The sequence below is a fragment of the Carassius auratus genome, chromosome 9, assembly GCF_003368295.1.
Source record: "Carassius auratus strain Wakin chromosome 9, ASM336829v1, whole genome shotgun sequence".
Lineage (NCBI taxonomy): Eukaryota > Metazoa > Chordata > Actinopteri > Cypriniformes > Cyprinidae > Carassius > Carassius auratus.
In genome coordinates this window covers 5333592-5360233 of record NC_039251.1, presented here as the reverse complement: position 1 = coordinate 5360233, position 26642 = coordinate 5333592, and the positions used below count along the sequence as shown (strand labels likewise).

The window sequence follows — 26642 nt, the reverse complement described above, 5'->3', positions numbered from 1 at the left end:
TTATTTTCATTTACGTATTAAACTGTTTATTTGTGCTATATAAATAAACTTGTATAAACTGTTGGTAAGCCGACAAGAAAAGTTATTTAGTAAATAAATTATTTTAGTTATTGCATTTAAGACTGCTATACTACATGGAGCTCTAAAAAGTAATAAAGCCACACTGGAGATAGGATCCGAGCAGCTGTCGATCAAATGAGCACATGACCGGATGACGTCACTTTAGGGCACGCGGCATGTATCCATGGCAACGCTCAGCCGCTAGTGACAGTAAATAACGGTCATCCGTCAATTTCCTCAGACACGGCCTTGAGTTTTCGCTTTTGTTTGGTCGAAAAGGTATTTATTCTTTTATATTATTAGACATGTTTATCTCTTAATGCATACATTTAAGTTTACCTTTTAAACCTTTTCTGAAGTTGTCCCACGCGGCTGCTGACGTTAGGCTATGTGAACACTTTCTTTGCTAAAGTTATCTTGTAAAGCTGAAATTATTAAACGTATATAATATTACCAGATATTGGACTTAAATAACACTGAGACGCCTATATGCGGCAAAAAGGCATACGTTATGTCCGCTAAATTTCGGTCTTTACAAATATTTGTCAATGGATAAAGGATAGTCCTAGACATAAGTCATAACACTACCAAATGTGTTCATTTTGTTGTTTTAGTTTAGAAGACAATGGGAAGAAATGCCATCGACTAACCACAGCTGACGACACGCGGACACACCATCCACCAAAACACACACACACGAAAATAGCCCTGCAACTTTACAATTGTTCAATTAAAATAAACGTATTTTGTTTCATACATCTATTGTCTTTGATTAGCTTAAAAGTTCAATAAAATGACATTTAGAGGATTTAAAGCGAAAGTCCCCTAAACGTCCCGAATGGCCGCTGCAGGTCCTGTGAACGTCCCCGTGAATGTCCGAGGGATATCTTCGCGAACATAGGAGTTCGGAGACGGTTCGCGAATCATTTGAATCATTTCGTGAGTTTGTAGCGGGTTCGCGAATCATTTGAGTCAATTCTGGAGTTCAAAGCGGATTCGCGAATCATTTGAGTCAGTTTGGGAATCACGAATCATTTGAATCAGTTCGGGAGTTCGTAGCGGGTTCGCGAATCATTTGAGTCAGTTCAGGAGTTCAAAGCGGATTCGCGAATCATTTGAGCCAGTTTGGGGATCGCAAATCATTTGAATCATTTCGTGAGTTCGTAGCGGGTTCGCGAATCATTTGAGTCAGTTCTGGAGTTCAAAGCGGGTTCGCGAATCATTTGAGTCAGTTTGGGAATCACGAATCATTTGAATCAGTTCGGGAGTTCGTAGCGGGTTCGCGAATCATTTGAGTCAGTTAAGGAGTTCAAAACGGGTTCGCGAATCATTTGAGCCAGTTTGGGAGTTCGGAGCGTGAATCATTTGATTCAGTTCGGGAGTTCGGAGCTGGTTCGCGAATCATTTGAGTCAATGCTTTAAGTGCGCTGGTACGCACCTGTACTCAGTACCGCCACTTCCAAATATAGCTCTTGAGCGAACTGCCACCTCTCCGTGCTTTTAGCGTACCCGTGCGTTCATTTGGACATCTGTTTTAATAGAGGTTTTAATCCTTTGCCTGCGCTGCCGCTTTTCGGAGCGCCCTTCACAATGCACGCTTCCTAATTCATCCCACCGAGAGCAGAGACTACATCATCCATACACCCTTGAGTTTTACAAGTGAAAAGAAAATGCGTCGCTTTTCCCGCTGTCAGTGTCAACAACTCAACGCGGTCGAAGAGTGTGTGTGAAACTCTCTCCTGGCTTCAGACTCTGAGTACTAAAAGAACACGGTCAGAATCAGATGACTCGCTGGCTGACACCCCACCAAGCCGCAGGTCAGATGCCAAGCAAATTAAGTAATGCAGTAGCTCTTTCTGAGGGTATTTTTTCAAAATCCTTTTGCACATTTTATTTATGTTCAGTAGTTCTTTCTAGCTCAAGCAAATCCACAAACTAATAAAAGGATTAATTATTAAGGTCATCTGTTGACTGCTGTATATAAAACCCCTTCAATATAGTTGTTGTTACCTCGGGATGAGGGGAGTCATCAAAAAAAAAAAAAAAAATCGCTATATTAGAGTACCAGCACCTCTTTTGGGCTACTTAAAGCACTGGAGAAATGTACCATTGCATCAGTGTCTCATCAGTGGATGCTCTGCAGTGAATGGGTGCCGTCAGAATGAGAGTCCAAACAGCTGATAAAAACATCACAATAATTCATCAGTTAACATCTGGAGAAGACACAAGCAGATTATGGACTAGTATTTTAGTTTAAAATACCTTAATTATGGATTTTATTTTTACAAACATTCATCTTTTGTCTTCTCCAGATGTTAACTGATGGACTGGAGTGCTGTGGATTATTGTGATGTTTATATCAGACTCTCATTCTGACGGCACCCATTCACTGCAGAGCATCCGTTGATGAGACACTGATGCAGTGCTACATTTCACATATTGGATGGCCTGAGTGGGAGGACATTTTCAGCTTATTAGTACTTTTTTTTTTGTTTTTGCGTGAACTATTCCTTCTATTTAATGCCACAACTCTAATCTTGTGTGTTAAAGTGTTAATATAAGCTCTGCTTTGTTTGGTTTCTTTGCACAGGGTGGTTCCTCCCGCTCCAGGACAAAGGTCAAGTGTTTGATCCCACGTGAGGGTGACCTTTGACCTGGTGAGTCACAGAGATCAACACTGGTTCACCAGCACAACGCACTGAACCTGAATGATTACCTGCTTTATACTAAATATAGTATGTTTTAGTGTCATTGAGATATTGTTGTCTTAATATTATGAGTCAATTTTTATTCCACCATGTTATATCTTTATCTAATTTTAGTTCAAGTTTCAGTATTTTGTGTTTTTGCAAAAGAAAGTTTGAGATGATGAGTGTTGCGTCTCAGAAAGCAGCATATTTCTGCAGGCTGATAACATTTAAGGCCCAGACGAATTCAAGCTTGTTTCCTCCCCATGATGTGAAATAATCTCCTGTCAGACAAACTTCTTCTGCCCGGAGGAGCCGACAAACATCCTGTCTGAGAGAGAAGCATTAGAAACTCACGAGTGCGGGACGTTTAGACAGAAAACCTGCCGCTGCATGTGGCCTTGTGTCCCAGATTCACCTCAACAGATGCTGTCTGTTAAAATACATGGCCATTTACTACTTTGAGGAAGTCTAGTCACTTTATTTATATAGCTCTGTTTACAATACAGATTGGTTCAAATTAGCTGTAATAAACAGGAAGATGCTGCAAAATCCATCAGTTATGAAGCCAGTTTAATTAAAGGAAATCTACACGGTTATTTTTTAAGATAATTGGAAAATACCTACTTATTATAATTTTTATGGTAATACTTTATTTTAAAGACCAATTCTCACTATTAACTAGCATGCATATTAATATCATGTTGGCTGTTTATTAGTACTTAAAAAAAAAGCACATTTTAATCCTTTATTCTGAGTGATATTATTTTTGATCATGTAATCCTGCCCCATACCCAAATTGTACTATTAATAATCAGCAAATTAGGAGTTTATTGAGGCAGTTAATAGTGAGAATTGGACATTAAATATGTTTTTTATATTTTGTTTTATATTTTCTCTTTACACTTTAAATATAGTTAAAGTTTCACTAAGTTCGTTGTTTAATTTTTCATTTTTAAAATATGTTTTCATAAGGTTTTAAATGTAGATATTTTCTATGTATTTCTATTATATATTCTGTATTTATTTATTTATAACAGTTTTGTTAAAGAATTGAATTCGTTTTTCATTTTATAGATTTTCTTTTCATTGTAGTTTGTTTCATTATTTTTGTTGGTTTATTTTTTTATTATTAGTACTTTATTTTAAATGTCTATGTAGGTGGTCAATTTTTAGTTTTAGATATTTTATCAAGAAAATTAGATATTCTGACTTGTCAGCTGTAATAAGTGTTCATTCATTCATTCATTTCAGCCACATATGTATTATTTTCCTTCTCCAATTAAACAAAAGTAGATGATAGACAGTGCATCATAATAAAGCTCTTTTTTTAATGCAACTCATGGTGATTTTTACGGCAAGCTATAATAAAACTCTGTCTCCCTCTTGAGGACTGAGGTTTGTTTGTGCCACAGACACACAGGAAAAGACACATGTATGTAAGTACAACACAAACATAGCCACACGCCTGTCATCTGTGGGCTGTGTATGTGCACTTGTGTGACAGTTTGTGGCCTGATTGAGCTTCTCCAGATGTGTGTTGTCTTCACATGGAGATTCGGGGCTGTAGAAGCAGAAAATTGTTGTAATGATGGATATTGTCTTTTCTTGAACGACTTGGCAGGCTTGAGACTAAATAATCATGTGAAGCTCTTCAAAGAGCATTCCAGCTGCTCACGACAAGCCCAAACACAGTTCAGCTCCTATATAGAGACAGAGAGAAACTCACTTCACCACCACACACCAGAGAAAGAGAGAGAGAGAGACACAGAGAGAGAGAGAGAGAGAGAGAGAGAGGGAGAGAGAGAGAGAGAGAGAGAGAGAGAGAGAGAGAGAGAGATTTATTTTCCACAGAGTCTTTAAAATGTAGGCATTTAAACCATTCAAACAAAGTTACTACACAAAGAAGTAACTTTACTTAAAGGAATGTTTACTGAAATAAAATGCAAATATAAAAATACATTTAAATGTAATTTATTTCAACAAGTTTCCAAGGTAAGATTTCTCATTTTTGGCTAGTAGAAGTATACAAAGCTAAATAAACTCATCTGCACATAAAAAAATAAATAAAATGAAGCTACTTAAATGATAAAAAATTGACAACAACATTCCTAAAACTCTAACTAAAATCAAAGTAAAAAAAAAAAAAAAAAAAAAAACTTTAACTAAATGAGCAATTTGTATTATAAAAACCAAGAAATTATTAAAAATGAAAAAAGCACACAAAAAAATCCTAAAATGATCTAAAGTCTGAAAACAGGAATTATATAAAAACAACTAAAAATAAATGAACTAAAACTAAATGTCAAATATAAATATATAGATAAGTAACTAAATATAAAAATGAATAAAACTATAACTTTAATTAAAATTAAAAGGCAAATAGAAAGTATAAAAATAAATAAAACTAGGGATGCACGATAATATCGGCACAATATCGGTATCGGCCGATAAAAGCTCAAAATGACCATTATCGGTATCGGCCGATATGAATATTTCTGCCGATGAGCCAAACCGATATTCTCCAAGTGAAATAATTGACCTGTTTTTCAGATGTGAATGTCAGTCTACATTTGTAAAATAATACATTTATGGTAGAATCAGTACAGAAGAGATACATGGATTTCTCTTCAGTAAAATTAAAGTTTAAATATATCAGTATATATTTGTATATATATCGATATCGGTATCGGCATCGGCCAAAATTATTTTGAAAATATCGGCATATCGAATATCGGCCAAAATCCAATATCGTGCATCCCTAAATAAAACTAATAAAAAGTAATGGGAAAAATACATATTTACATATAAAAAAAATGCTAAAATAGCAAGAACACAACAACATTACTAAAACTTTAACTAAACAAAGAGAAAACAGAAAATATAAAAAATAAAATAAAATTCTAAATTTTAACAAAATCTATAAAAGTCTATCAACTAAATAACACCGGTACTACAAAAATGTCAATTTGTGAATAGGCATAATTAGTCAAAATTAATAGTTTTATCATAATTCTTTTGTTGAAAGAAATTGCTCTATATTATAATTGTCAAATTTCTTTAAATTGCCATTGAGTAAATTCTAATTTGATTGAGTTTTACGTTCATGAATCATAAGAGTGTATTCTTTCATCCAGAATCTGAATTCCTCTCGAACGAGGTTTTCTTTCTCCTGGAGCGTGAAGTGAGACTCCATCAATCGAGACGTCACAGATTGAGTTTCAGAGAGAAGATGAAACACCCCCACGAAAGACTTCCAGCCCTTCTGTCACTCAGCACAATGACATCTGGAATTCAGCAGCACGAGAGAGAGACTCACGAGACGAGAGGACAGCACAGGAACAAAGAGGACTGCTTTAAAACATGAAACATTCGGCGTGGATCAGCGCTCTGTCATTCCTGCTTTATTTCTCCTCAGGATCTGCAGATTACAGGTCAGTGTGAAGTTAAACTGCCTCTGTTGTGGAGAAACCTGAGCTCAACCTTAATGCTCATACTGAGATTTCTGAGTTTGAATTGGAGACTTTAGTTTGAGACATTGTTGAGATCTTTTCTGTAACTCTATAGGAGATGCATGGCAGATTATTTAGGTCTTTTTTAGGAGAAACATCTGAGAAGTAGAGTAGATTGTTCTTCATTTATGGAGATTTATGGAGCAGAACAATTCATAAGTTAAAAGGCAACATTAATTAATGTGCAAAAGTGTTTGTGACCAATGCAGCCTTTTTTAATTAAAAGTTTTTTATTATTATTATTGCTTTTGTAGCCATATTAAATGCATAAACCACAAAAAAAAAAATACAACAAAAAACAAAAAAAAACAAATAAACAAACAGCAAAACTGAAAAATAAAAAATACAAATTAACTAAGTAAAAATATCTGTTAATAGGGTGAGAGAAATAAACTTAAATAAAAAAAAAAAAAAAAAAAATATCGCATTATATTTTAAGCAAAAACTCACTTAATTCTGGTGCATTTTTCAGAAAACAAGACTGAAATCTTAATTATTTTTGCTTCTCAAGTAAATGTAATTAATGGAAGACAAGACAAAAATACACTTTACAATAAAGTTTAATTTGTTAACTGCATTAGTTTACATGATTTAACAATCACAGTTTGATTCACAGCATATATTATATCTTTTTATATCAATATTCATTTCAAAATGTACTAATACATTGTTAAAATCAAAGATTGTACCTTATTTAATAACATTTTTATGAGCCGGCATGATCAAATAATAAATAATAATAATAAATATTGAATTTTTCTACATTAACTCTTGAATAGTTTTAAAATTCTACACCCATTTTTTCAGAATGCAGACATTCAGATGAATTCAAGACATTAACAAAACTATGATAATTAAATAAATACAGAATATATATATATATATATATATATATATATATATATATATATATATATATATATATATATATATAATATATACATGCATAAACATATACCTTTAAAATATTATTATTTACTAACATTAATGAAGATGAATAAATACTGAAACAAACGTATTGCTCATTGTTAATGTTAGTGCATTAACTAATGAGATGTTATTGTAAAGTGTTATCAAAATGTGACTTTACTCTGATTACTTCAATTGAATCAATGGATTTCAATAAACCTGTTAATTGTTAAGTTGAATAGTGGTTAATCATCAGCTCAAATCACTATTAAATACAAAAGTAGCTGTAAGTGATGCACAAGCTTGAATAGATTGGAAATATTTGTGCAGTGTTTTGGTAAATGGTTTGTGAAGCTGTCGGTGCTGATCTACCAATGATGAGCTGCTAATTCTGGCCGTAATGAGCGTTGGCCACCTGTTCACACGACACGCTCCCATTTGCTGCTCTACAGAGTTTATTTCCGTCGGTCCATTAATTCACCCCGTCCCGCTGGAGTCCGGTCCAAATTTAGAGATCAACATAAGAGGCACTCAGGCTTACAAACATCTGGAACCACAGAGAGGATGTTGCGCACTCAATAAAAGCAGTTTTGTCTGTTGTTTTGACATATTTTCTGTTGAATCAGTTACTGTGGCAGGTAAAATATTGACTTTAGTTGCCTCTCTGTTGCTAGGCAGATTAATTGTGAGGGGTTCCATTATTCTAGAGAGCATCTGATTGGATGAAAATTTGTGTAGTGCAGGATGAGTCATCAATATTATTTTTATGTTTATTTGTCCAGGAAGAGAAAAAAATATAAAGTATTAAGACTTTTCAGACTTGTTCATGTCATGAGAGACATCAACCAAACAGAAAAACGATGATGATAATTATAAAAATGCTAAATACTGGCCGATATATCGGCCAACCACTAATTATTGTTTTCATTTTAGTATTACATTTGGGGATAGATGATTTCAAATATAACATGATATTTAAAAATGTTATTTGTTAAACATATATCAATAAAATAACTTAGATTAACTTTGCATTATTGATACATGCATTCATAAATGTTCATAAATCGTTCATTATTTGATGCATTGTGCACTGCTGCAATTTTATTTATTTACAAAACCTTCCTATTAAGTGGCAAGAAATCTCATATTATAATCAGACTTTTAAAAATGTAACGGGAATAAAAAATAATAATACATATATTAAGTAAAAGCTCACTTCAAAGCCAAAAGCTCTTCCAGGCAATGTGAAAACCTGTTCAAGTAACTGTCGGTGTAAATAACACACAGCTTCTGCTCCTGATCCATCTGCTGAGGTGTGATTGTGGTGAATAGTGAGGACGGTTTAATTATAGCAGACATGTGTCCAGGAGATTTTAGAGGTTCCTGTAGGAGGCATCTGTTAAACCCTTAAAGAGCCATAAACGCAGAGGATCCTGCATCCTGTCTGATCAAATCCCTGCTGGATCTTCATGTGTGTTTCCTCATTTCTGCTGCTTTTACAGCTGGAATTAGTCTAGGAAGGTCACAGGTCACCAGAGAGAGACTTTTACCTTCAACTCATGGCTCATTTTCACCTGAAACAACCCATGATCTTCTAAAAGCATAAAATGTGTCCAACTAGTCATAGCAGTCCTTACACTGAAAAAATGGGTGTAGAAACGGTTTATACTCTGAATTTGATAGTAAATTTATATGTTTTTTATATTAACAATAATAATGAAGAAAAAAATATTTTATATTGTGATTTTTTTTGGATCATATCTAAATGCATTTTTAGAAATCCTCCCATCTTTGTGTGAAACTGAGATGTTTCTGCTGTTTTGTGGAAAGGGAAAAGCGTCAGAGTTTGGCGGGCGTTTGTCGATACGGCAGCAGACTGGAGTGCTGTTATGGATGGAAAACAAACAGCAAAGGACACTGTGAAGGTAAAATTAGGAGAAATTGACAATTCTACAATGTGTTTTATTTTTATTTAGTGACAAGGATGTATAAAATGTCATTTTAATTGCAAAAAGTAAAAAGTAATAATCAAAGATTATGAGAATAAAGTCACAATGTTTAGAGAATAAGCTAAATAAGAGCAAAGTCATTGCATTTTGAGATTAAAGACTTAAAATTTTGATAAAGTCAAAATTACGAGAGTAAAGTCAGAGAAATACAGGAATAAAGTCACATGCGATATAAAAACAAGTTAAAATTAAAGTCATAATAATTTGAGCAAAAAGGTCAAAATGACCCGAACAAAGTCTTAGCAAAACAAGATTAAAATCATAATATTTTAAAAAATAATGTCTATTTAAATAGTGACAAGAATGTATGTGTACAATGGATTTTTAGTGCCATGTAAAAATAAAAATAAAAATAAATTCCAGATTACGAGAATGTGTAGAATTGTGAGGTTAAATTTATAATAGTTTGATAAAGTCAAAATTACTCAAATAAAGTTGTATCAATAGAAGAACAATGTCTTCAACTTGTGAAAATAAAGTCAAAATTATAAAAATAAACATCAGTATGAGACTACTGATTTTATTCTCAAAATATTAAAACTACAGTCTCACTTTATTCTCATAATCTTGTTATTTATGTATTTACAACAGTGTTATATGATTGTACTTACAGGGATTGAGAATTGTTCATGAGTGTAGCTAGTCATTTACAATATGGAAACACTGGGTGAATGCTCCATCCACAAACTCATAGAGTACAGTGTGATATGTTCATGACTTCTGCGGTTTGGTGCTTTTAAACCACACTGAACTATGAGAGGAAGTCTGGGAGAACAGAAGTTGGCTTCGGTTTCCAGATGTGTGGTTTTGTGAACGGATTTGACCTGTGCTGTTTCCTTTAATATATCTGTACCGTTGAATGTTTTACCAGCTCAGTGTGACCTGGGCTGCAAACACGGAGAGTGTGTCGGACCCAACAAATGCAAGTGCTTCCCTGGATACACCGGAAAGACATGTAGTCAAGGTTTGTGCCACTGCTATTTTGAGTTTTGTTTTGTCAAATGTAGAATTTGTTTATGATATTTTTAAAATGTTTAGTAATTTTGTTGTGTTTTCTGTAGTGCTGTTAAACGAATAATCGCGATTAATCGCATCAAAAATAAAAGTTTTTGTTTACATTATATGTGTGTGTACTGTGTACATTTATGTACACATAAATACACAAACATACAGTATAGATATTGAAAATATTTACATGCATTTACGTATATATTTATATTCATGTTAAATATTAAATATGTTAAAATATATTAATACATACAAATATATACATGCATATGTGTGCATTTATATATACATATTAAATATACACAGTAAACACATATATTATGTTAACAAAAACATTTATTATGGATGCGATTAATTGCAATTAATTATTTGACAACGCAACATTTTCTCATTTTTATTTTATTTATTATTTATTACACATATATTTTTTCTATACTTTTATATTTATGAGTTTTAGTTCTTTGTTTAGTTTATTTTATTTAGTAACTTCAAATAAAACTAATGTGTGTGTGTTGTGTGTGCGTGTGTGTGTGTGTATTGTTGCTAAGTTTGTGTGTGTGTGTGTGTGTGTGTGTATTGTTGCTAAGTTTGTGTGTGTATTGTGGTTAAGTTAAGGATTTTTATTTCAAGTAAGGCTTTTTTGCTGGTTTTCCCTTGTTTGTCTTTGCAAGTGATTCAGTGCATCAGTAAACTGTGAATCAAACTGAGTCACAAGCTAATTCATCCCAAATACGTTCGTCAGATTAGTTCAAAAAGAGTCATTCATTTCTGCAATCTGGCATGGCTAGTTCGGATTTTAAAAGCTGATAGAAAACACACACACACACCATGGTTCCTGAAATATCATGAAGGAAAACAAGTCTCATATCAGTGTATAGTAATCTCTGTTGTCAGGTAAGGATTTATCAGTAATATTTTACAGTATGGTCTGATTCCTCTGCATCATGGCTGATAATACTAATGATTCATTCATCACATTGACACTGCATTGTGAGATTACATGAGATATATTTTACCAAATGTAGTAGGTCATCCATGCATACAGTAAATTCCTAGACTGTACACAGTTTTTATGCTATCTAATGCAGAAATAATATGATGCTTTTTGCACAGCCTTTGACTAGCCTGTCTGTTTCTGTCTCTGGGTTCAGATCTGAATGAGTGCGGTCTAAAACCTCGGCCCTGTGAACATCGCTGTATGAACACGTTTGGTAGCTATATGTGCTACTGCTTAAACGGATACATGCTGATGTCTGATGGCTCCTGTGCAAGTAAGTGACAGTGCTGCAGTATAATAGAGTAACCTCTTAAACTTGTGGATCCAAGGTCAATAAGCTATCATTTTGAAGCTAAATGAGTATTAATATTGCACATTATTGATGTAAATCTTATGTTTGCTTAATGTATGTATACCAATTATTTGCACAAACTCAAAATGTAATATTAATTATATGCACCAAAACAAGTGCATAGAATTTATTCCATATAATTGAAGAAATGTTAACAAATAGAACATTAATCACTCGAATGGTGACTTATAATTGGTAACAGATAATTGCATGTGCTCATAAGTCGACATGCTTTAACCAAAAACACAAATGCTTTAAGTGCAATGGATTATGAGTGATCAAACTGAGCATGTTCATACTAAATGCACATACTAAATGACCTAAAAGTTGACTTTATTTAACAATATGATGTCAGGTTTTGTACACTGGTTATTTCAATCAGCCTTCGAATCTGAGTTAGTGAAGGTCTGTGGATGTTCCTGCAGACTCGAGGACCTGTTCTCTGGCTCACTGTCAGTACGGCTGTGAGGAGGTGCAGGGTGAGGTCCGCTGTCTCTGTCCGTCTCCTGGCCTGCAGCTGGGATCTGATGGGAAGACCTGTGAGGGTGAGAACAGCTCAGTGACAGCCGCTCTTCAGACCAAACTGTTGCTATACTAACTGCTCACTCACTGATGAGAGTGATGGAGCTGCTCAGTGCAAGTCAGGTTTCAAGTCTGGATTTGCTCTGTGTTTATCATACCAATAATAACTTGACCTCTACGTCTGATTAAATGATATTGCAGATATCAGATTATTTAAATTTTGCTTAAAATAAACCTGATTTACCCAGAAATATCAGTGAATTTTAGATTTCAATTTAGAACAAATTAATAAAAGTCAAATTTTCTGTCCCCACTGGCAATTAGTTGAATTTATGCTTAAAATGAGATTTGCCAATGAGATCAGAAAAAACGTTTAATTAAGTGATTTTTTTCTGACCTCATTGACAGATATTTGTTCCAATTTTAACAAGCAAACAGACAAGATGCCTAATCAACTCTCGTTGTTTCCCTCATTTTCTTCTTCAGACATTGATGAATGTGCAAGCGGGAAAAACCAGTGTCCGTTCAATCGTCAGTGCACCAACACATTTGGAAGCTACTACTGCAAGTGTCAGACGGGTTATGATCTCAAATACCTCAATGGGAAATACGACTGCATTGGTAAGAAAGAAACTATTGTAATTGACTAAATAATAGAGTGCAGCAGTCGTGTTTTAAAAATACTAATTCCATTTTTCTACTTAAAAATTTGAGGTTTAAATCACTATTACTTGCTGTGAGTGAATAAAAAAAAAAAAAAAAAGATAAATCCTGCATCATTTTTTTTAAATGTTGTGTAACTCTGAAGTTGTTTATTGATAATATTTGCTTCTGTAGAAGAAACAAACTAAAACTTCTTAAGGAAGAAATAATTATTCATTCAAATATTATAATTATTTAAATGTTAAATCGTATTAAATGGCAAAATTTTATGAAGCTTGTTTCAGAACTTTTAACAAAGAATTCTGACTTTTTCTGAATATAAACTTAGAACTGCTAGATATAATCTCGAAATTGTCAGATATAAACCTGAGAACAGTCTGAATTGTGACATATAAACTTGCATTTGAAAGAAAAAAAATCTGAATTGCGAGATAAAAAATTATCTTTTGATATTATCTTTTTTTGTGGTGCTATGTGGTGAGAAACAAAACAAAAAGGGAAAAAAAACAAATGCAGGATGTAAACTCAGAATTCAGAAAAAAGTCTGAGATGTGAGAAAAGGTCTGTAGTAATATGACTTTTTCTCTGAATTGCTAGAAATATTGTAAGTGACAAGTGAAGTGACATTCAGCCAAATATGGTGACCCATACTCAGAATTTGTGCTCTGCATTTAACCCATCCGAAGTGCACACACACAGAGCAGTGTACACACACACACACTGTGAATCGGTTGATTCAGATCGGCACTTCGGAGCCTGTTCGCGACTCGGTTGATTCAGATCGGCACTTCGGAGCCTGTTCGCGACTCGGTTGATTCAGATCGGCACTTCGGAGCCTGTTCGCGACTCGGTTGATTCAGATCGGCACTTCGGAGCCTGTTCACGACTCGGTTGATTCAGATCGGCACTTCGGAGCTTGTTCGCGACTCGGTTGATTCAGATCGGCACTTCGGAGCCTGTTCGCGACTCGGTTGATTCAGATCGGCACTTCGGAGCCTGTTCGCGACTCGGTTGATTCAGATCGGCACTTCGGAGCCTGTTCGCGACTCGGTTGATTCAGATCGGCACTTCGGAGCTTGTTCGCGACTCGGTTGATTCAGATCGGCAGTTCGGAGCCTGTTCGCGACTCGGTTGATTCAGATCGGCACTTCGGAGCATGTTTGAGATTTTTTAAATTCAGATCTGGACATCCAAGCAGGAAGTGTTTGTCAAACAGTTAATTGGTGATAAATGAATATTTGGACTTGAGGCTTTTTTTACCTGTCGATTCAGCATGTAACGTTACATGGACCCACATACAAAGGTGGACACACTCTAGTCTAGACGGATGCCAGGTAGGGTGACCGCCCGTCCCGCGTAGCGCGTGCACGCACAGCGTTTGAGCCCAATACATGCCTCCCACAAATTGAGACTGTGTCACGCATAATCAATGCTTGCTCTAAAAAAGTTGGTCGCTATATCTGGAGTCACCAACCCGTCGAAAGCGGGCGACAAGTGATCTTGGAAGCATTTTAAGTCGATCGCGAAGATTTTTCAAAATCTGAGAAAAAAAGGTGCGATCCGCTGACTGCGCGTGCACCTCCCGAAACAGACGAGACATTTATACTTGACACAACTGTTTTAGACTGAAAACCTACCATACAACTGATTTAGACGCGGGTGCCGGTGTGCTGATATGTACTAATATCCGTCTGCTCGGGCATGATTGTTTTAGGCCTGTAATTGATTGATTATTGAGGTAATAGGGATGGCACGGTTCGCTGAAATAAAAAAAAACAAACCGTTCGGTTCACCGGCACGCGCTTCAACTTAAATCTGACAAAGCATCTGTAATATCATCTGTAATATGTCTTGCTATAAATGGCACGTAAAAAAACAGGGTTCGGCTAATAAATGTTTCTGTTGATGCACGCGCATTCTGGCGTCCCAGACATTACAAAAACATGAAAAAAAGATCTATATTGAGCAACTAAAATTCATTTTAATCCTATAATTATATATTATAATTTATTTAAAGTGAATAAATTGTAATGAAAAATAAACAAAATGAAATAGCTAAAGTTCAAAATTATTGTATTTGGAAGAAAGTTATTACATTTAACAATTAACTACATTTTGACACGACCTGCAAATTAACACTAGAAGTATATGGTTGGACGGAAGCAGTGTGACAAAAATACTATCCCATAAGTTTGCACAGTAATCTGACAATAAATGTGGCACACCCAGATTTTCATATAAACACCCAGAGTCTCTTTTCTGGCTACACTACTGGTTCATGACTCAGATCCCTTTAATAAACAATATATTACATGCTTGGAGAGAATTATAAAAAAAACTTACTGAATCAAGGCCCATGAAACAATGTGCATTTACTCTTATGCTTTATATCTATTACATATATGCATTGCATATGCAACTGAAAGATGTGAAACAATGACAAGAATGATTCATAATTTGAAATGTTACACTAAAACTCACTGTATTTTCAGATATAAATGAATGCGTGTCCAACACACATAAGTGCAGTCATCATGCGGAGTGCATCAACACTCATGGATCCTACAAGTGTAAATGCAAGCAGGGTTTCCGTGGCACTGGATTTGATTGTTCAGGTGAGAGACAAAATCAAACATGAGAGCAATCAATCAATTGCTTTTGGTTGAAATATACACCACTAGTGATGAATTTGGACACGCACTGGATGTATGTTTCTCATGATCTTAAAGACCTTAAATTCTTCAATGCTTCAAATTATTTTTGTAGAATATAAATCAAAAATATAATGCATGTGAGAAATTCTTAACAAAACTAAATGCAACAATACACCTCAAGAAAATTATTTATTTTTATACTCTGAAATAATAATTATTTGACTTCTACTGTATATTTTGCATATGGTAAACTTTTGTGGGTATCTCTAGAAAATGCTGTAGGACTCATCAGCAGCTCCAAAGTGTTTCCTTTAATGCTTTGCAAATACAACAGGTAACGCTTTACAATAAAGTCTCATTTGTTCATGCAATAGTTAATCCAATATCTATAGGATCAGACTATATATATATATGTATACTGTAATGTTACTGTATAATGCACTAAGGTTAACTAATTTAGTTAACTAACGTTTAAACCTTAATGTAAAGTGTTACCATACAAATGAATTATTGACGTTTGCGAATGGCTTAATGCACAACCGATGCACTTTGCATGGAAAAGACATGCAGTTATGGCGAATATAAAGCACATTAAATGATTAATGCAATAATGCTGCGATTGCATGAATCAAATAAACATGCTCCATATATGCATTTTTGATTTTTAATGGCTCCAAAACACCATTCAACATCATCACTCAAGAGATCCATCTTCTGTGTCGTGCAGCTACTCCTGATTTCCCCTCGAAAACCCGTATTTTGGGAGGAAAGTTTGACAACACCCTCCCCGAGCCTCCACTCCGCCTGCAACCCTTCGACTACGAAGGCGAGGTCTACATCGGTCCTCCGGAGCAGAAACCTGTGTTTCCAGAGGAGGAGAAGTTTACTGATGAGGAAGAGGAGGAAGAGGAAGACGACACTGGAAACCAGCTGGAGAACGAGGAGCTGAAGCCCAGAGGAGACGCTTTCTGTGAGTAACACTAAATACTGCTCTTTACACTGTTGACACGCGTCGTCCTATTTACAGAGCACATACACTGAGTAATGTGCTGAGTCCAGATATACAGCTCATAAACACACAGGAGAGACTCAACTAGGCATTTGCGAGAGATATTTGTTACTGCAAGATTGGTATTATTGTGTTTTATATGACAGAATACATATGCAGAGCCAGGAATTTAGTGCAAAACTCTTATTTTAATGATATTTATGTACTATTATAGTATTCATTAATATTTAAAATTAGCCTTTTATTATCGTTTAAATTTTAACCTGAGTAATTTTACTTATGTGCTTTTGTAATTTTTTTGTGTATAAATATTTTACATTTATATATATATATATATATATATATATATATATATATATATATATATATATATATATATATAGCTTTAGTTTATTTTATCTTAGTTTTAGTCATTTTAATTTCAACTTAATTTAGTTTAGTTTATTTCAGTTATTGAAAGCAATTTTAATAATTTTAGTTTTATTTAACAAGAACAACAGTCATCTTTTTGTTTTATTCAGTTTTGTACTTCGACTTAAACTAAAGCTAGTTTTCTAGGCAAGTTATGAATTTAAAGTTTCCATCTAATATTATTTAATTTAATTTAATTTAATTTAATTTAATTTAATTTTATTTTATTTTATTTTATTTTATTTTATTTTATTTTATTTTATTTTTTAGCTGTCTTTCTGTTAACGAAAATTGTTTTAATAGTTTTAGTTTTTGCTTCATTGTAGTACTTAAAATTAAACTTTAGTTAGTTGCAAAGTTTTTTTAGCTTAAAGTTTTTAATCAGCTATTTTTATTTTATTTTCAAGTTTTTGTGATTTTAAAGTTTCTCTTCTAATGTGAAATTTAATTTTAATTAAATTTTAATTCAGTTTTATTTCCAGTTAATGATTTTCATTTTTTTTCTATATTTGATTGGTGTTAGTAATTCAGCTTATACCTAAATAAGTTACAAAAGCAAGTTTTCAAGTTTAAGTTTCATGGTTTTACATCAAATATATTTATTTTATTTCACCTTAACGTCTGTTCATGAAAATAATTTTTAATAGTTTTAAATTTGTCTTAATAATAACAACTCTAATTTTATTAGTTTAAGTTCTTTTAAGTACTTGAACTTAAACTTTAGTTAACTGCAAGGGCAAGTTTGGGGTTTTTAAAGTTATTTTTCATAGTCTTAGCTATGAAATATGCAACAAATAATTAGTCTTATGTTTAGAGGTTTTCATACCTGGCTCAGGTATTTTTCCCCAAGCCCAGATCATGAGTGGATGAGCGAGGTCTGTGTTCAGGGCAAGCTGGGACTAAACCCAGCTGCATGTTCAGACAGGGACACCACCAATAACTTCCAATTCCACCACTGCATCTGACTCGGATTATTTCCCGTGAGAGGAAGCAGTGTTTGCAGGACGGTGTCAGGGTTTTGCTCAGGAGGAAATAACTGCTGCTGGAGCATTAAGTGCTGATTAAACTGCTCTGATGTGAGATACGTCTGATCACTGTTATCCTGCAGACTTCACCAATAAACACACAGGAGTTATTTACATAATTAATTTATTCTGTAGGCATTTTCCACCATCAAATGTTAATAAGTTGCATGGATATGAACATATTTTAAACTGAAAATTTAATTGTTGTTAAAGACCTCGTTCTAGTTTAATTCCACTCACTTAAACTGCTTTCAGCCTTAATTCAATTTTAGGAATCTACATCTTTTGATTCAGTGTTATTTTATTATCTTTGAAATACTGTTAATATGGGTAGTTTTCTATTTCCTTTTAATTTTGAGTTACATTTTTTTGATAATTTTGGCAATATTGATAATATTAGTTTTTTTAATGTAATAAAAAAATAATAATGAATAATAATTTAAATGATTGTATTATTGATATTTAGCTTAGTTTATTATTTATTTATTTATTTCATACATCAAGTTATATTAATGATTATGATATATTGCAATTAGCTAAAATAAAATAAGCATTTATTTATTTATTTATTCATTCATTTATTTTTTAAGTTAAAATGTATTTTATTTTTATAAGTAATATTTTATTTTATGTTTTTGGGTTTTTAGTTAACTATATGAATTTTTTTTTTTGATTTTTTTATTTCAGTTTTATTTTATTTTAGTTCTTCAACCAATTGAAAGTGAGAAATGAATTTTCACTTTCCAGCAATGTCTATTTCATTTCAATTGATTTCTTTCTCTTTTTTTTAATTGTTTCTTTTTAATAGTTTTAGTTAACAATAATAACCCTGTTTTGAATACAAATCCGATCAATCACACTGACAAATGTTCGACAACACTGAACCTCTGAATTTGTAAAAAATTATAATAAAAAAGTACTAAAATGGGAAAAAAAAAAAAAAAAAAAATCCTAGAGCTGTCTTTCCAAAAACTACCCAAAACATTTTACAACGTAGTTTTGTTATTGTAAACAAAAACTAAAACTATTAAATCTGAAATAAAATAAAATGTGAATATTAGATGAAATAGCTCAAATCTCATCATCAGATTTCGTGAGTGCATTTATTTGTGCAGGAAAAATAACTATATGTTTCACACAATGAAAGGACATGTCTTAGAGACTCTAAATCTCTGGACAAGACTCATGTCAGAGACCCGACAGGAAGAGACAAGCCCGAGACACAGATGAGCTCTGTCTTCAGAAACATCTTCCAGAGATGAGATTCCAGAGACAGAGAGAGCTCAAGCCTCTTATTATCTGCATCAGAGCAGCTGTTTGACTGTCTGTCATCATCTCTCCATCGGTCTGCTCTCCAGAGTCTGACAGCTCAGACAAGTGTCCACATGCAGGATCCTCCTCTTCTGCAGATCTTCACTTTCTAGTGAGGACTTTCCCTCATTCACCAAGAGAAGAAGAAATACTGTCGTTTAAAGAGTTGGTTAGTCAACACAGTAGAAGCAGAATCCATAGGAAAACAGACAAATATTGGTAGTGCAAAATAAATATAAACGTTTTTAAATATATCAAAATAATGCATCATTAAAATATTAAAGTGGCTTTACATAATAGTGACCTCTAATTTAAATAAAATAATAATTCATATTGAATAATAATACAATAAAATAAATATGCAAAAATAAATATGTTTGAATTATTGTTTACATTTATTATAAATAAAATATTAAAATGATTAAAATAATTAATAGTGCAATATGAAACAAATAATATATATATATATATATATATATATATATATATTAATTGTGCAGTATAACCTTTTAATAAGACAATATATTTGTAAAAATCCATAGGAAAACATGAATATTGGTAGTGCAAAATAAATATAAAAGTTTTTAAATATATAAAACTAATTCATCATTAAAATATTAAAGTGGCTGACTGAAATAACATTAATAAAATAATCATTAATATTAATGTCTTTATGTGTAGTACGTAATACGTAATAATAATTCACTTTTAATAATAATAATAAAGTAAAATAAATATGCAAAATAAATATGTTCGAATTATTGTTTACATTTATAATAAATAAAATATGAAAGTGATTGAAATAATTAATAGTACAGTATGAAAAAAATAAATTAATCTTAAATATTATACACACTAATATATTAATTGTGCAGTATAACTTTTTAATAGGACAATATATTTGTAAACATCCATAGGAAAACAGACAGTGAGAAAATTACCTATTAATTAGTTTTGAAGATTTTTACAGAGATTTACACAAAGCACAATTCCTTCATATTAAGTCCTGTTTTTCTGAGTGCGTTATTCATTCAAGAAAGTCATAAAACATTGTAAATAAAGCTGGGAGCAGTTTTCTGAGATCATCACCTGTAATTGTGATCATTATCTGCTGCGTTCGCTGTTCTTCTTTCTTCTGCTTTGACTGAGATGCTGGAAATGCTGTTTATGATCTGTGTGTTTTCCGTCTGTAGTTCCAGATGATCTTGTGCCTGTTTACGGTCCAGAGTCAGAGCCGAAGGAGATCCAGGCAGCGCCGCTGAAGGAAAGTAAGCGAACTCTTTCAGATTACATCCAAACGCTTCTGTCGTCCAGCATTCGGAGGATTTGAGAAGTGCTGTGTGTGTTTATTGGAGCAGGATTCCTGACGGACTGTGACTTTGATCGCGGTGCGTGTGAATGGACGCAGGATGATCAAGATGACCTGGACTGGACCATCAGATATCACGAAAACGGTACAAACTCAAATCAGCATTAATATCTGTCCTCTGGGAAGATGAACACATAGTCATAGTCATATAGTCATAGTCATATAAGTCATCGAAGTCATAGTCATATATCCCTCTCGCATATTACTCAAAATCCACATTGAGATCAAATAAAATAACAAAATAGTAGCGCAAAAAATAAATATGAACTACAAAAATAATATTTTTTTTAAATGTAATCACTTTCATATTTATTATAAATGTAACATATAGCAATATGATCAAAAAATGAATAAATCGCTCATATATAAATATATATTATACATACATTAAGATTATATTTTTACTAAATATTAAATATTTAAAGTACCATTAAAACTACTATAATTTATATAATTAAAACATGTATATTTAGTAGTAGTATAATGATATTACTGGAATAGTACATAAAAAATACAATAATATTAAACAATTAATATTTACAATATTAATAATATTTTGTTATTTGTGTCACTTGTCACTTACTATAATTTAATTTAATTAATATTTACAAAAAAACAGTATTGCATAACATTTGCATAACATAAAAAAATTCCCCCCTTACAATACTTAAACTGTTACGGTGTAAATACAGTCCAATAAAAGCCTTGCTCCTGACGGTGGCTGTTTGTCTTTGGTTCTTCAGGAAGGGAGTATTTCTTGGCTCTGGAGGCTCCTGTGGGGAACAGGAAGGAGCAGGCGAGGATGAAGCTGCTGCTGGATGATTACATGCGTCAGGGCAGCTTCTGTCTGAAATTTGATTATCGCATTCAGGGTCCGAACATGGGCGTCTTACGAGTGATGCTGGACACCAGCGCTGTGGCCGTGTGGGAGAGAAGAAACCCTGTGAACCGCAGCTGGCAGACGGAGCAGATCACCATCAGCTGGACCGAAGACACGCCGCACGCCGTGAGTTACACTTATACAGCATCTTAAGACTTGAGCCACTTCAGCCACAAACTGCAAAAAAAACAAAAAAAAAAATTACAAAAAGGTTTGCTTCCTCACTATTTCTGTCTTGTATTACAGTAAAAAAAAAAAAATCTAAAAACTCTTAAATCAGGATGCATTTACTTTAGATTAAAAAGTATTTACATAAGTATTGTTTTCTGAATAATCAAACAAAATGATGTCAGTTTATGCAAATAAGGAAACAAATGCAATTGCTAGTCTAATTTATATAGATTTTTTCTTGTTTTAAGCATTAAATTCACTTAATATGGATCATTTTAAGTCATTTGGTATCTCACTTTTCTTAAAACATGATAAAAATATTAAGATATATAGGAAAAAATAAAAAGATTGGATGGTAAAAGAAGATTCTTGTCTCAAATTCAAAGATCTTGTCTCTATATACTGTATGTGTGTATATAAAGTAATAATAAATAATGTATATAACGCACACAGACACATAAATAGTATTTTTTAAGACAAGTTTATTTGTTTTTGTGTCACATTAATATTTAAGTTCAAAGTTTAAGTATTATTTACATATTACAACTACACTGTAAAGAAAGGAAAATAACAACAAAACAAAAATCTAAATTTTAAATATCAATTATATCCAGAGATGTATAGTAACGAAGTAGAACTACTTCACTACTGTACTTAAGTACTAAAAGGCGGTATCTGTACTTTACTAGAGTATTATTTTTTTTTCCTACTTCCACTTTTACTTCGGTACATATTTTCGCTGAGTTTAATACTTTTACTCCGATATTTTTTTTTATGTGCTGCATCGTTACTCGTTACAATTATAATAATGTTACGAATCATTCCATTACAAACCACTGCCAGAACTGTAGATGGCAGGTTTGATGAAGCTGGCACATCATTGAGCGAATCAAGCGAGACTGCGCGTGCTGACTGAACTGCTGTGAAGAGAGAAATGAACACCGAGCCGAGCCAGATAATGACTCGTTCACGAGTCAAGAACCGGTTGCATCGGTTTTCGGATGACCAGTAACGTTAGTTCTTTCTGACAGTTCGATTCAATAAACCAGTTGAAGAAAACAGTTCACCGATTCTTTTGCGCTCGATGCAATGGCGTCATTGGCGTTGACTGCACATGGGCTCATAACATTAACACAGAATCAGTTCAGAATCAATCACCAAAAGAATCAGTTCGGTTCCAGACGCTCTGTGTGTCGGTTTGCTTCACGCTAAATCACACATGCGCAGTATCATCAGCTCCTCGGTTCACGAATCGGACAGAAACGGTTCTTGACTCGTGAACGAGTCATTATCTGGTTCGGCTCGGTGTTCATCTTCAGTTCTCTCTTCACATCAGTTCAGTTAGTGTTCTGTTTGAGTCAATGAATTACTCCGGGATATTGGTTTGTTTTAACTCAGAGGGAGTGTCAGACACTTTAAACAAGTTAACAGCTTAATTCATCTGTGGATTAATGCGTATTGGAGACGCGAACTGTTTAAAACGATTCAGTTCGATTTGGTGGACTGTTTAAAAAAGATCCGGTTACATCGAATGATTCGTTCGCGAACCAGATATCACAAACTGCTTTGTTTTAAACTGTCTTACAACAGACACGGAAGAGAAGACAATGCTGAATAAAGTCTAGTTTTTGCTATTTTTGGACCAAAATGTATTTTCGATGCTTCAAAAAATTCTAAATGACCCTCTGATGTCTTAGGGGTTTGAAACAACATGAGGGTAAGTTATTAATGACATCATTTTGCAAATTGGGCTAACTAACCCTAGTAACCGTTTTTTGTTTACAATAAGTTACAGTCAAAGGAATTGTGATTGTCCTTTAGGTTAATCATTTGAAATAGTAAAAACAATATGTTCAAACTTTTGACTACTTTCTTTAATAGCTACATAACACAATACTTCTACTTTTACTTTCAGTACTTGAGTAGTAAATTTTAAAATAGACTACTTGCAATACTTAAGTACAAAAAATGTTGAATACTTTAGTACTTCTACTTAAGTGTGGTGCTTAAAGAGCACTTCTACTTCTACTCAAGTCACTTTTTTGATAGAGCACTTGTACTTTTACTCAAGTATGGTTCTCTAGTACTTTATACATCTCTGATTATATCAATACAGTACATTGTTTCATAGAGAAAAATGACAAAATGACAATGAAAAAAATACTGACTTTTTTTAGAACAAGTTACAAACAAGTTCTTGATCTGGTTTTGATATGCGTCTAATTGTTTGACGTATCTTGCACTGATATGTTTGATGTTCTCCAGTATATTTATGAATGGTTTGGTTTCTCCAGATCATCTTTGAGGCCGAGCGTGGGAGGTCAGCAAGCGGAGAGATCGGTCTGGATCACGTGCTTCTGATCTCTGGATCCTGTTCTGATGATAAATCTGACATCTTTTAGCGGCGACACAAAGGACATCGTTTAGATTGTGACTTTATTAACCATCTCAACAACAACAAAAGACTTCGCTGATTCAGCTGTTGCTCAGCTTTCATAATGCATGAAAATGAGGAGAATTACATTCATGTCAGTGTTAGTGATATTCTGTTTTCTGATTGTAGGTGGATAGCAGTCAATGTATGATTTTGTTATACGATTTTGTACGATTATGCTTTACATTTAACTATTTTAATAGATGCATTAATTTTACACTTCTATTCATAGAACTCTTTATTAATAATTTCAAATCAATAACTCTGCCAAGACTCATTGTCAAGATGACAGCATCTCGTTAATTTTCTCTATAATGAAATCGATATTTGGCAATGAAGCAGGCTAAAACCTTTTTGCACCATCAGCTCTGAGCTTGTTCAGTGGTGATATTTGACTTTTTTAATAAAACAAAATGAATCATTTTAAAATAATAAATAAATGTTGACCCATAATATTGGTTAGACGCTGTGCTGAATTTAACAAAGCTGTGAGGAATCCCTTACCAAAAAGTAGTATACTTCAAGTTTATTTTACTAAGTATACTTAAGTAAATCAAGTATATTTTAAGTATACTTTATGTAGCAAGTATACAAATATGAGTGTTCTAGTAGTATACTTGTAAGTGTACTGTTTCAATACTCCTTGGGACTAAATAGGCCAAATTTCTAGTATATATAAGTATACTTTTAAGTACAACAGTAGCAAACTTTGAGTACAAAACTAGTTCACCTCTATGTTTGTAGTTTGTACTGCAATTATACTAAAAGTGAACTTATAGGTTTACTGATAGTTTACTAATTAAATACTTTGTACACTTTGAAGTATAGTCTCAGTAAACTACAAGTTTAGTAGTTTTATACTGGAAGCATACTCGTAAGTGTTTTTTAAGTGAACTTTACATCATTCTTTATGTATACTAGTATGTCCCTATTTAGGTTTAAATTTGTATATATGTTGTTATATGAATATCTGAACATACAAAACATCCAAAGAAAGAACAGGGTAGTTACCTTGTAAACAAAACAAACAAAAATATTCTAGCTTCATGCATTCTTTAAAAAAAAAGAAAAGAAATAACATTCTTCTTCACTTGTGTTTTTGTTGAAATTCAATACAGAAGATGTGTACTAGCGCCCTCTACTGTATAACAATGAAAACACGGATTCTAGGAGTATAGCTCAAATATATTTAGACTTTTTGTAAGTATAAGTCAAGTATACTTGTCATTTTAAGAATATTTCTGAGGAGTACATGAAAAGCAAACTAAAGGCATACTTTCCTTCTCTTTTTTAAGGGTTAGTTTACAAATTGATGCCTTTTCAGAATGTATAGAGAGCATTTGATTGGACAAAGTTTGGTGAGAAGCTGCGGTGCAGGGTGATGTTATCAAAATCCTTGATCCATAGTGGCTTAAGTCAGAGACTGTAAGTTTTGAACGCTTATATCTTCTAAATGCAAACTAGTTTATAGCTATCTTTAAGGCTGAAATATTCATACTAAAAAACAATAAACTTCCATTGATTTCATGGGGATCTGTCATCACTTACTCATATTCTTTCAGACCTACTGAATATGGCTTTCTTTATCTTCACAAGAAGAGTCGATTCATTTCAAAGAGTTGATCAAACAGTTTGCAAACTGGTATGAATTGGTCCACGAATAGTTCAAAGCAAAAAGATTATTAAAACTACAAACCATGGAATTATCATGTTTTAAGAGATGAGTTACGGGGGTTACGGGGGTCATGACCCCCCCAAAAATCTGATCCAACTAATATAACCCCCTTAATATCATAACATCATTCAGATTAAAATAATATGAAATATTCAGAATGAATACTTTTGTTAGTTTTCTTTATTAATTTCATTTGCCAGCAAGAAAGATAGTATCATATTTTAAATAATCTGTAGTGTAAATTAGCATGTTACCTTTTACACAAGAAAATTATTCATATGCCGCGAGTTTAACCCCCCCCCAATGGTAGACCCAAAGTTACGCCCTTGCCACAGAGTAAGAAATGAACATTTGTTTCTAAAAGAGTTTTTGGTTGCTCTACCCATAGTCTGGCACTGCCAGACCTTAAGATTGACAGCAGAAGGTTTGGGGACCATTTTGAATGGCCAAGGACCACCCAAGAGGCCAAAAACAGACAGATAAAGCCTGGGACACGACAAGCCAACAGTTGGCCAAGCAACTTAAAATGAAGAAAGTTTTTAATTTTGTTTACCTTTCATATGTCAGTGTATATCTTGTATGTTCTTGTATAGGTTTCTTCTTCTAAATCCAGCAGAGACTGTACTTCCTTCGCCAGCTGAGGAAGTTTAACCTGTCACAGGAGCTGCTGAAACAGTTCTACTCCACCATCATTGAATCCATCCTCTGCACTTCAGTAACTGTCTGGTTCAGCTCAGCTTCTAAATCTGACCTCAGAAGACTACAGAGGGTAGTCCGGACTGCTGAGAGAATCATCGGCACAACCCTCCCATCTATTCAAGAACTGTACTTATCCAGAGTGAGAAAAAGGGCTGTCACAATCACTTTGGACCCCTCACATCCAGCACACTCCCTCTTTGAACTGTTGCCATCTGGTCGACGCTACAGAGCACTGAGCACCAGAACGACCAGACACAGGACCAGTTTCTTCCCTCAGGCAATCCA

General features: G+C 33.5%; 1 protein-coding gene across 4 annotated transcripts; it reads left to right on the top strand.

Annotated features, from left to right (window-relative positions):
- The first annotated feature begins 252 nt into the window (after nucleotides 1-252).
- LOC113108204 (EGF-like-domain, multiple 6) lies at nucleotides 253-24971 on the top strand. Of its 4 annotated transcripts, none has more exons than XM_026271080.1 (14): nucleotides 253-339; nucleotides 2651-2717; nucleotides 5908-6181; nucleotides 8999-9093; nucleotides 10049-10141; nucleotides 11337-11456; nucleotides 11960-12079; nucleotides 12543-12677; nucleotides 15212-15334; nucleotides 16101-16343; nucleotides 20323-20397; nucleotides 20485-20583; nucleotides 21242-21504; nucleotides 23844-24971. In XM_026271080.1, exons 3-14 carry the CDS (start codon nucleotides 6111-6113, stop codon nucleotides 23949-23951), a joined length of 1545 nt encoding a protein of 514 aa, XP_026126865.1. In that variant the 5' UTR covers nucleotides 253-339; nucleotides 2651-2717; nucleotides 5908-6110; the 3' UTR covers nucleotides 23952-24971. The 4 variants fall into 4 exon arrangements, with proteins under 4 accessions (XP_026126865.1, XP_026126868.1, XP_026126866.1 ...); XM_026271083.1 differs by having other exon boundaries at nucleotides 254-339; nucleotides 20488-20583; nucleotides 23844-24970; XM_026271081.1 differs by lacking the exon at nucleotides 253-339 and having other exon boundaries at nucleotides 2575-2717.
- The last annotated feature ends 1671 nt before the right edge of the window (nucleotides 24972-26642 follow it).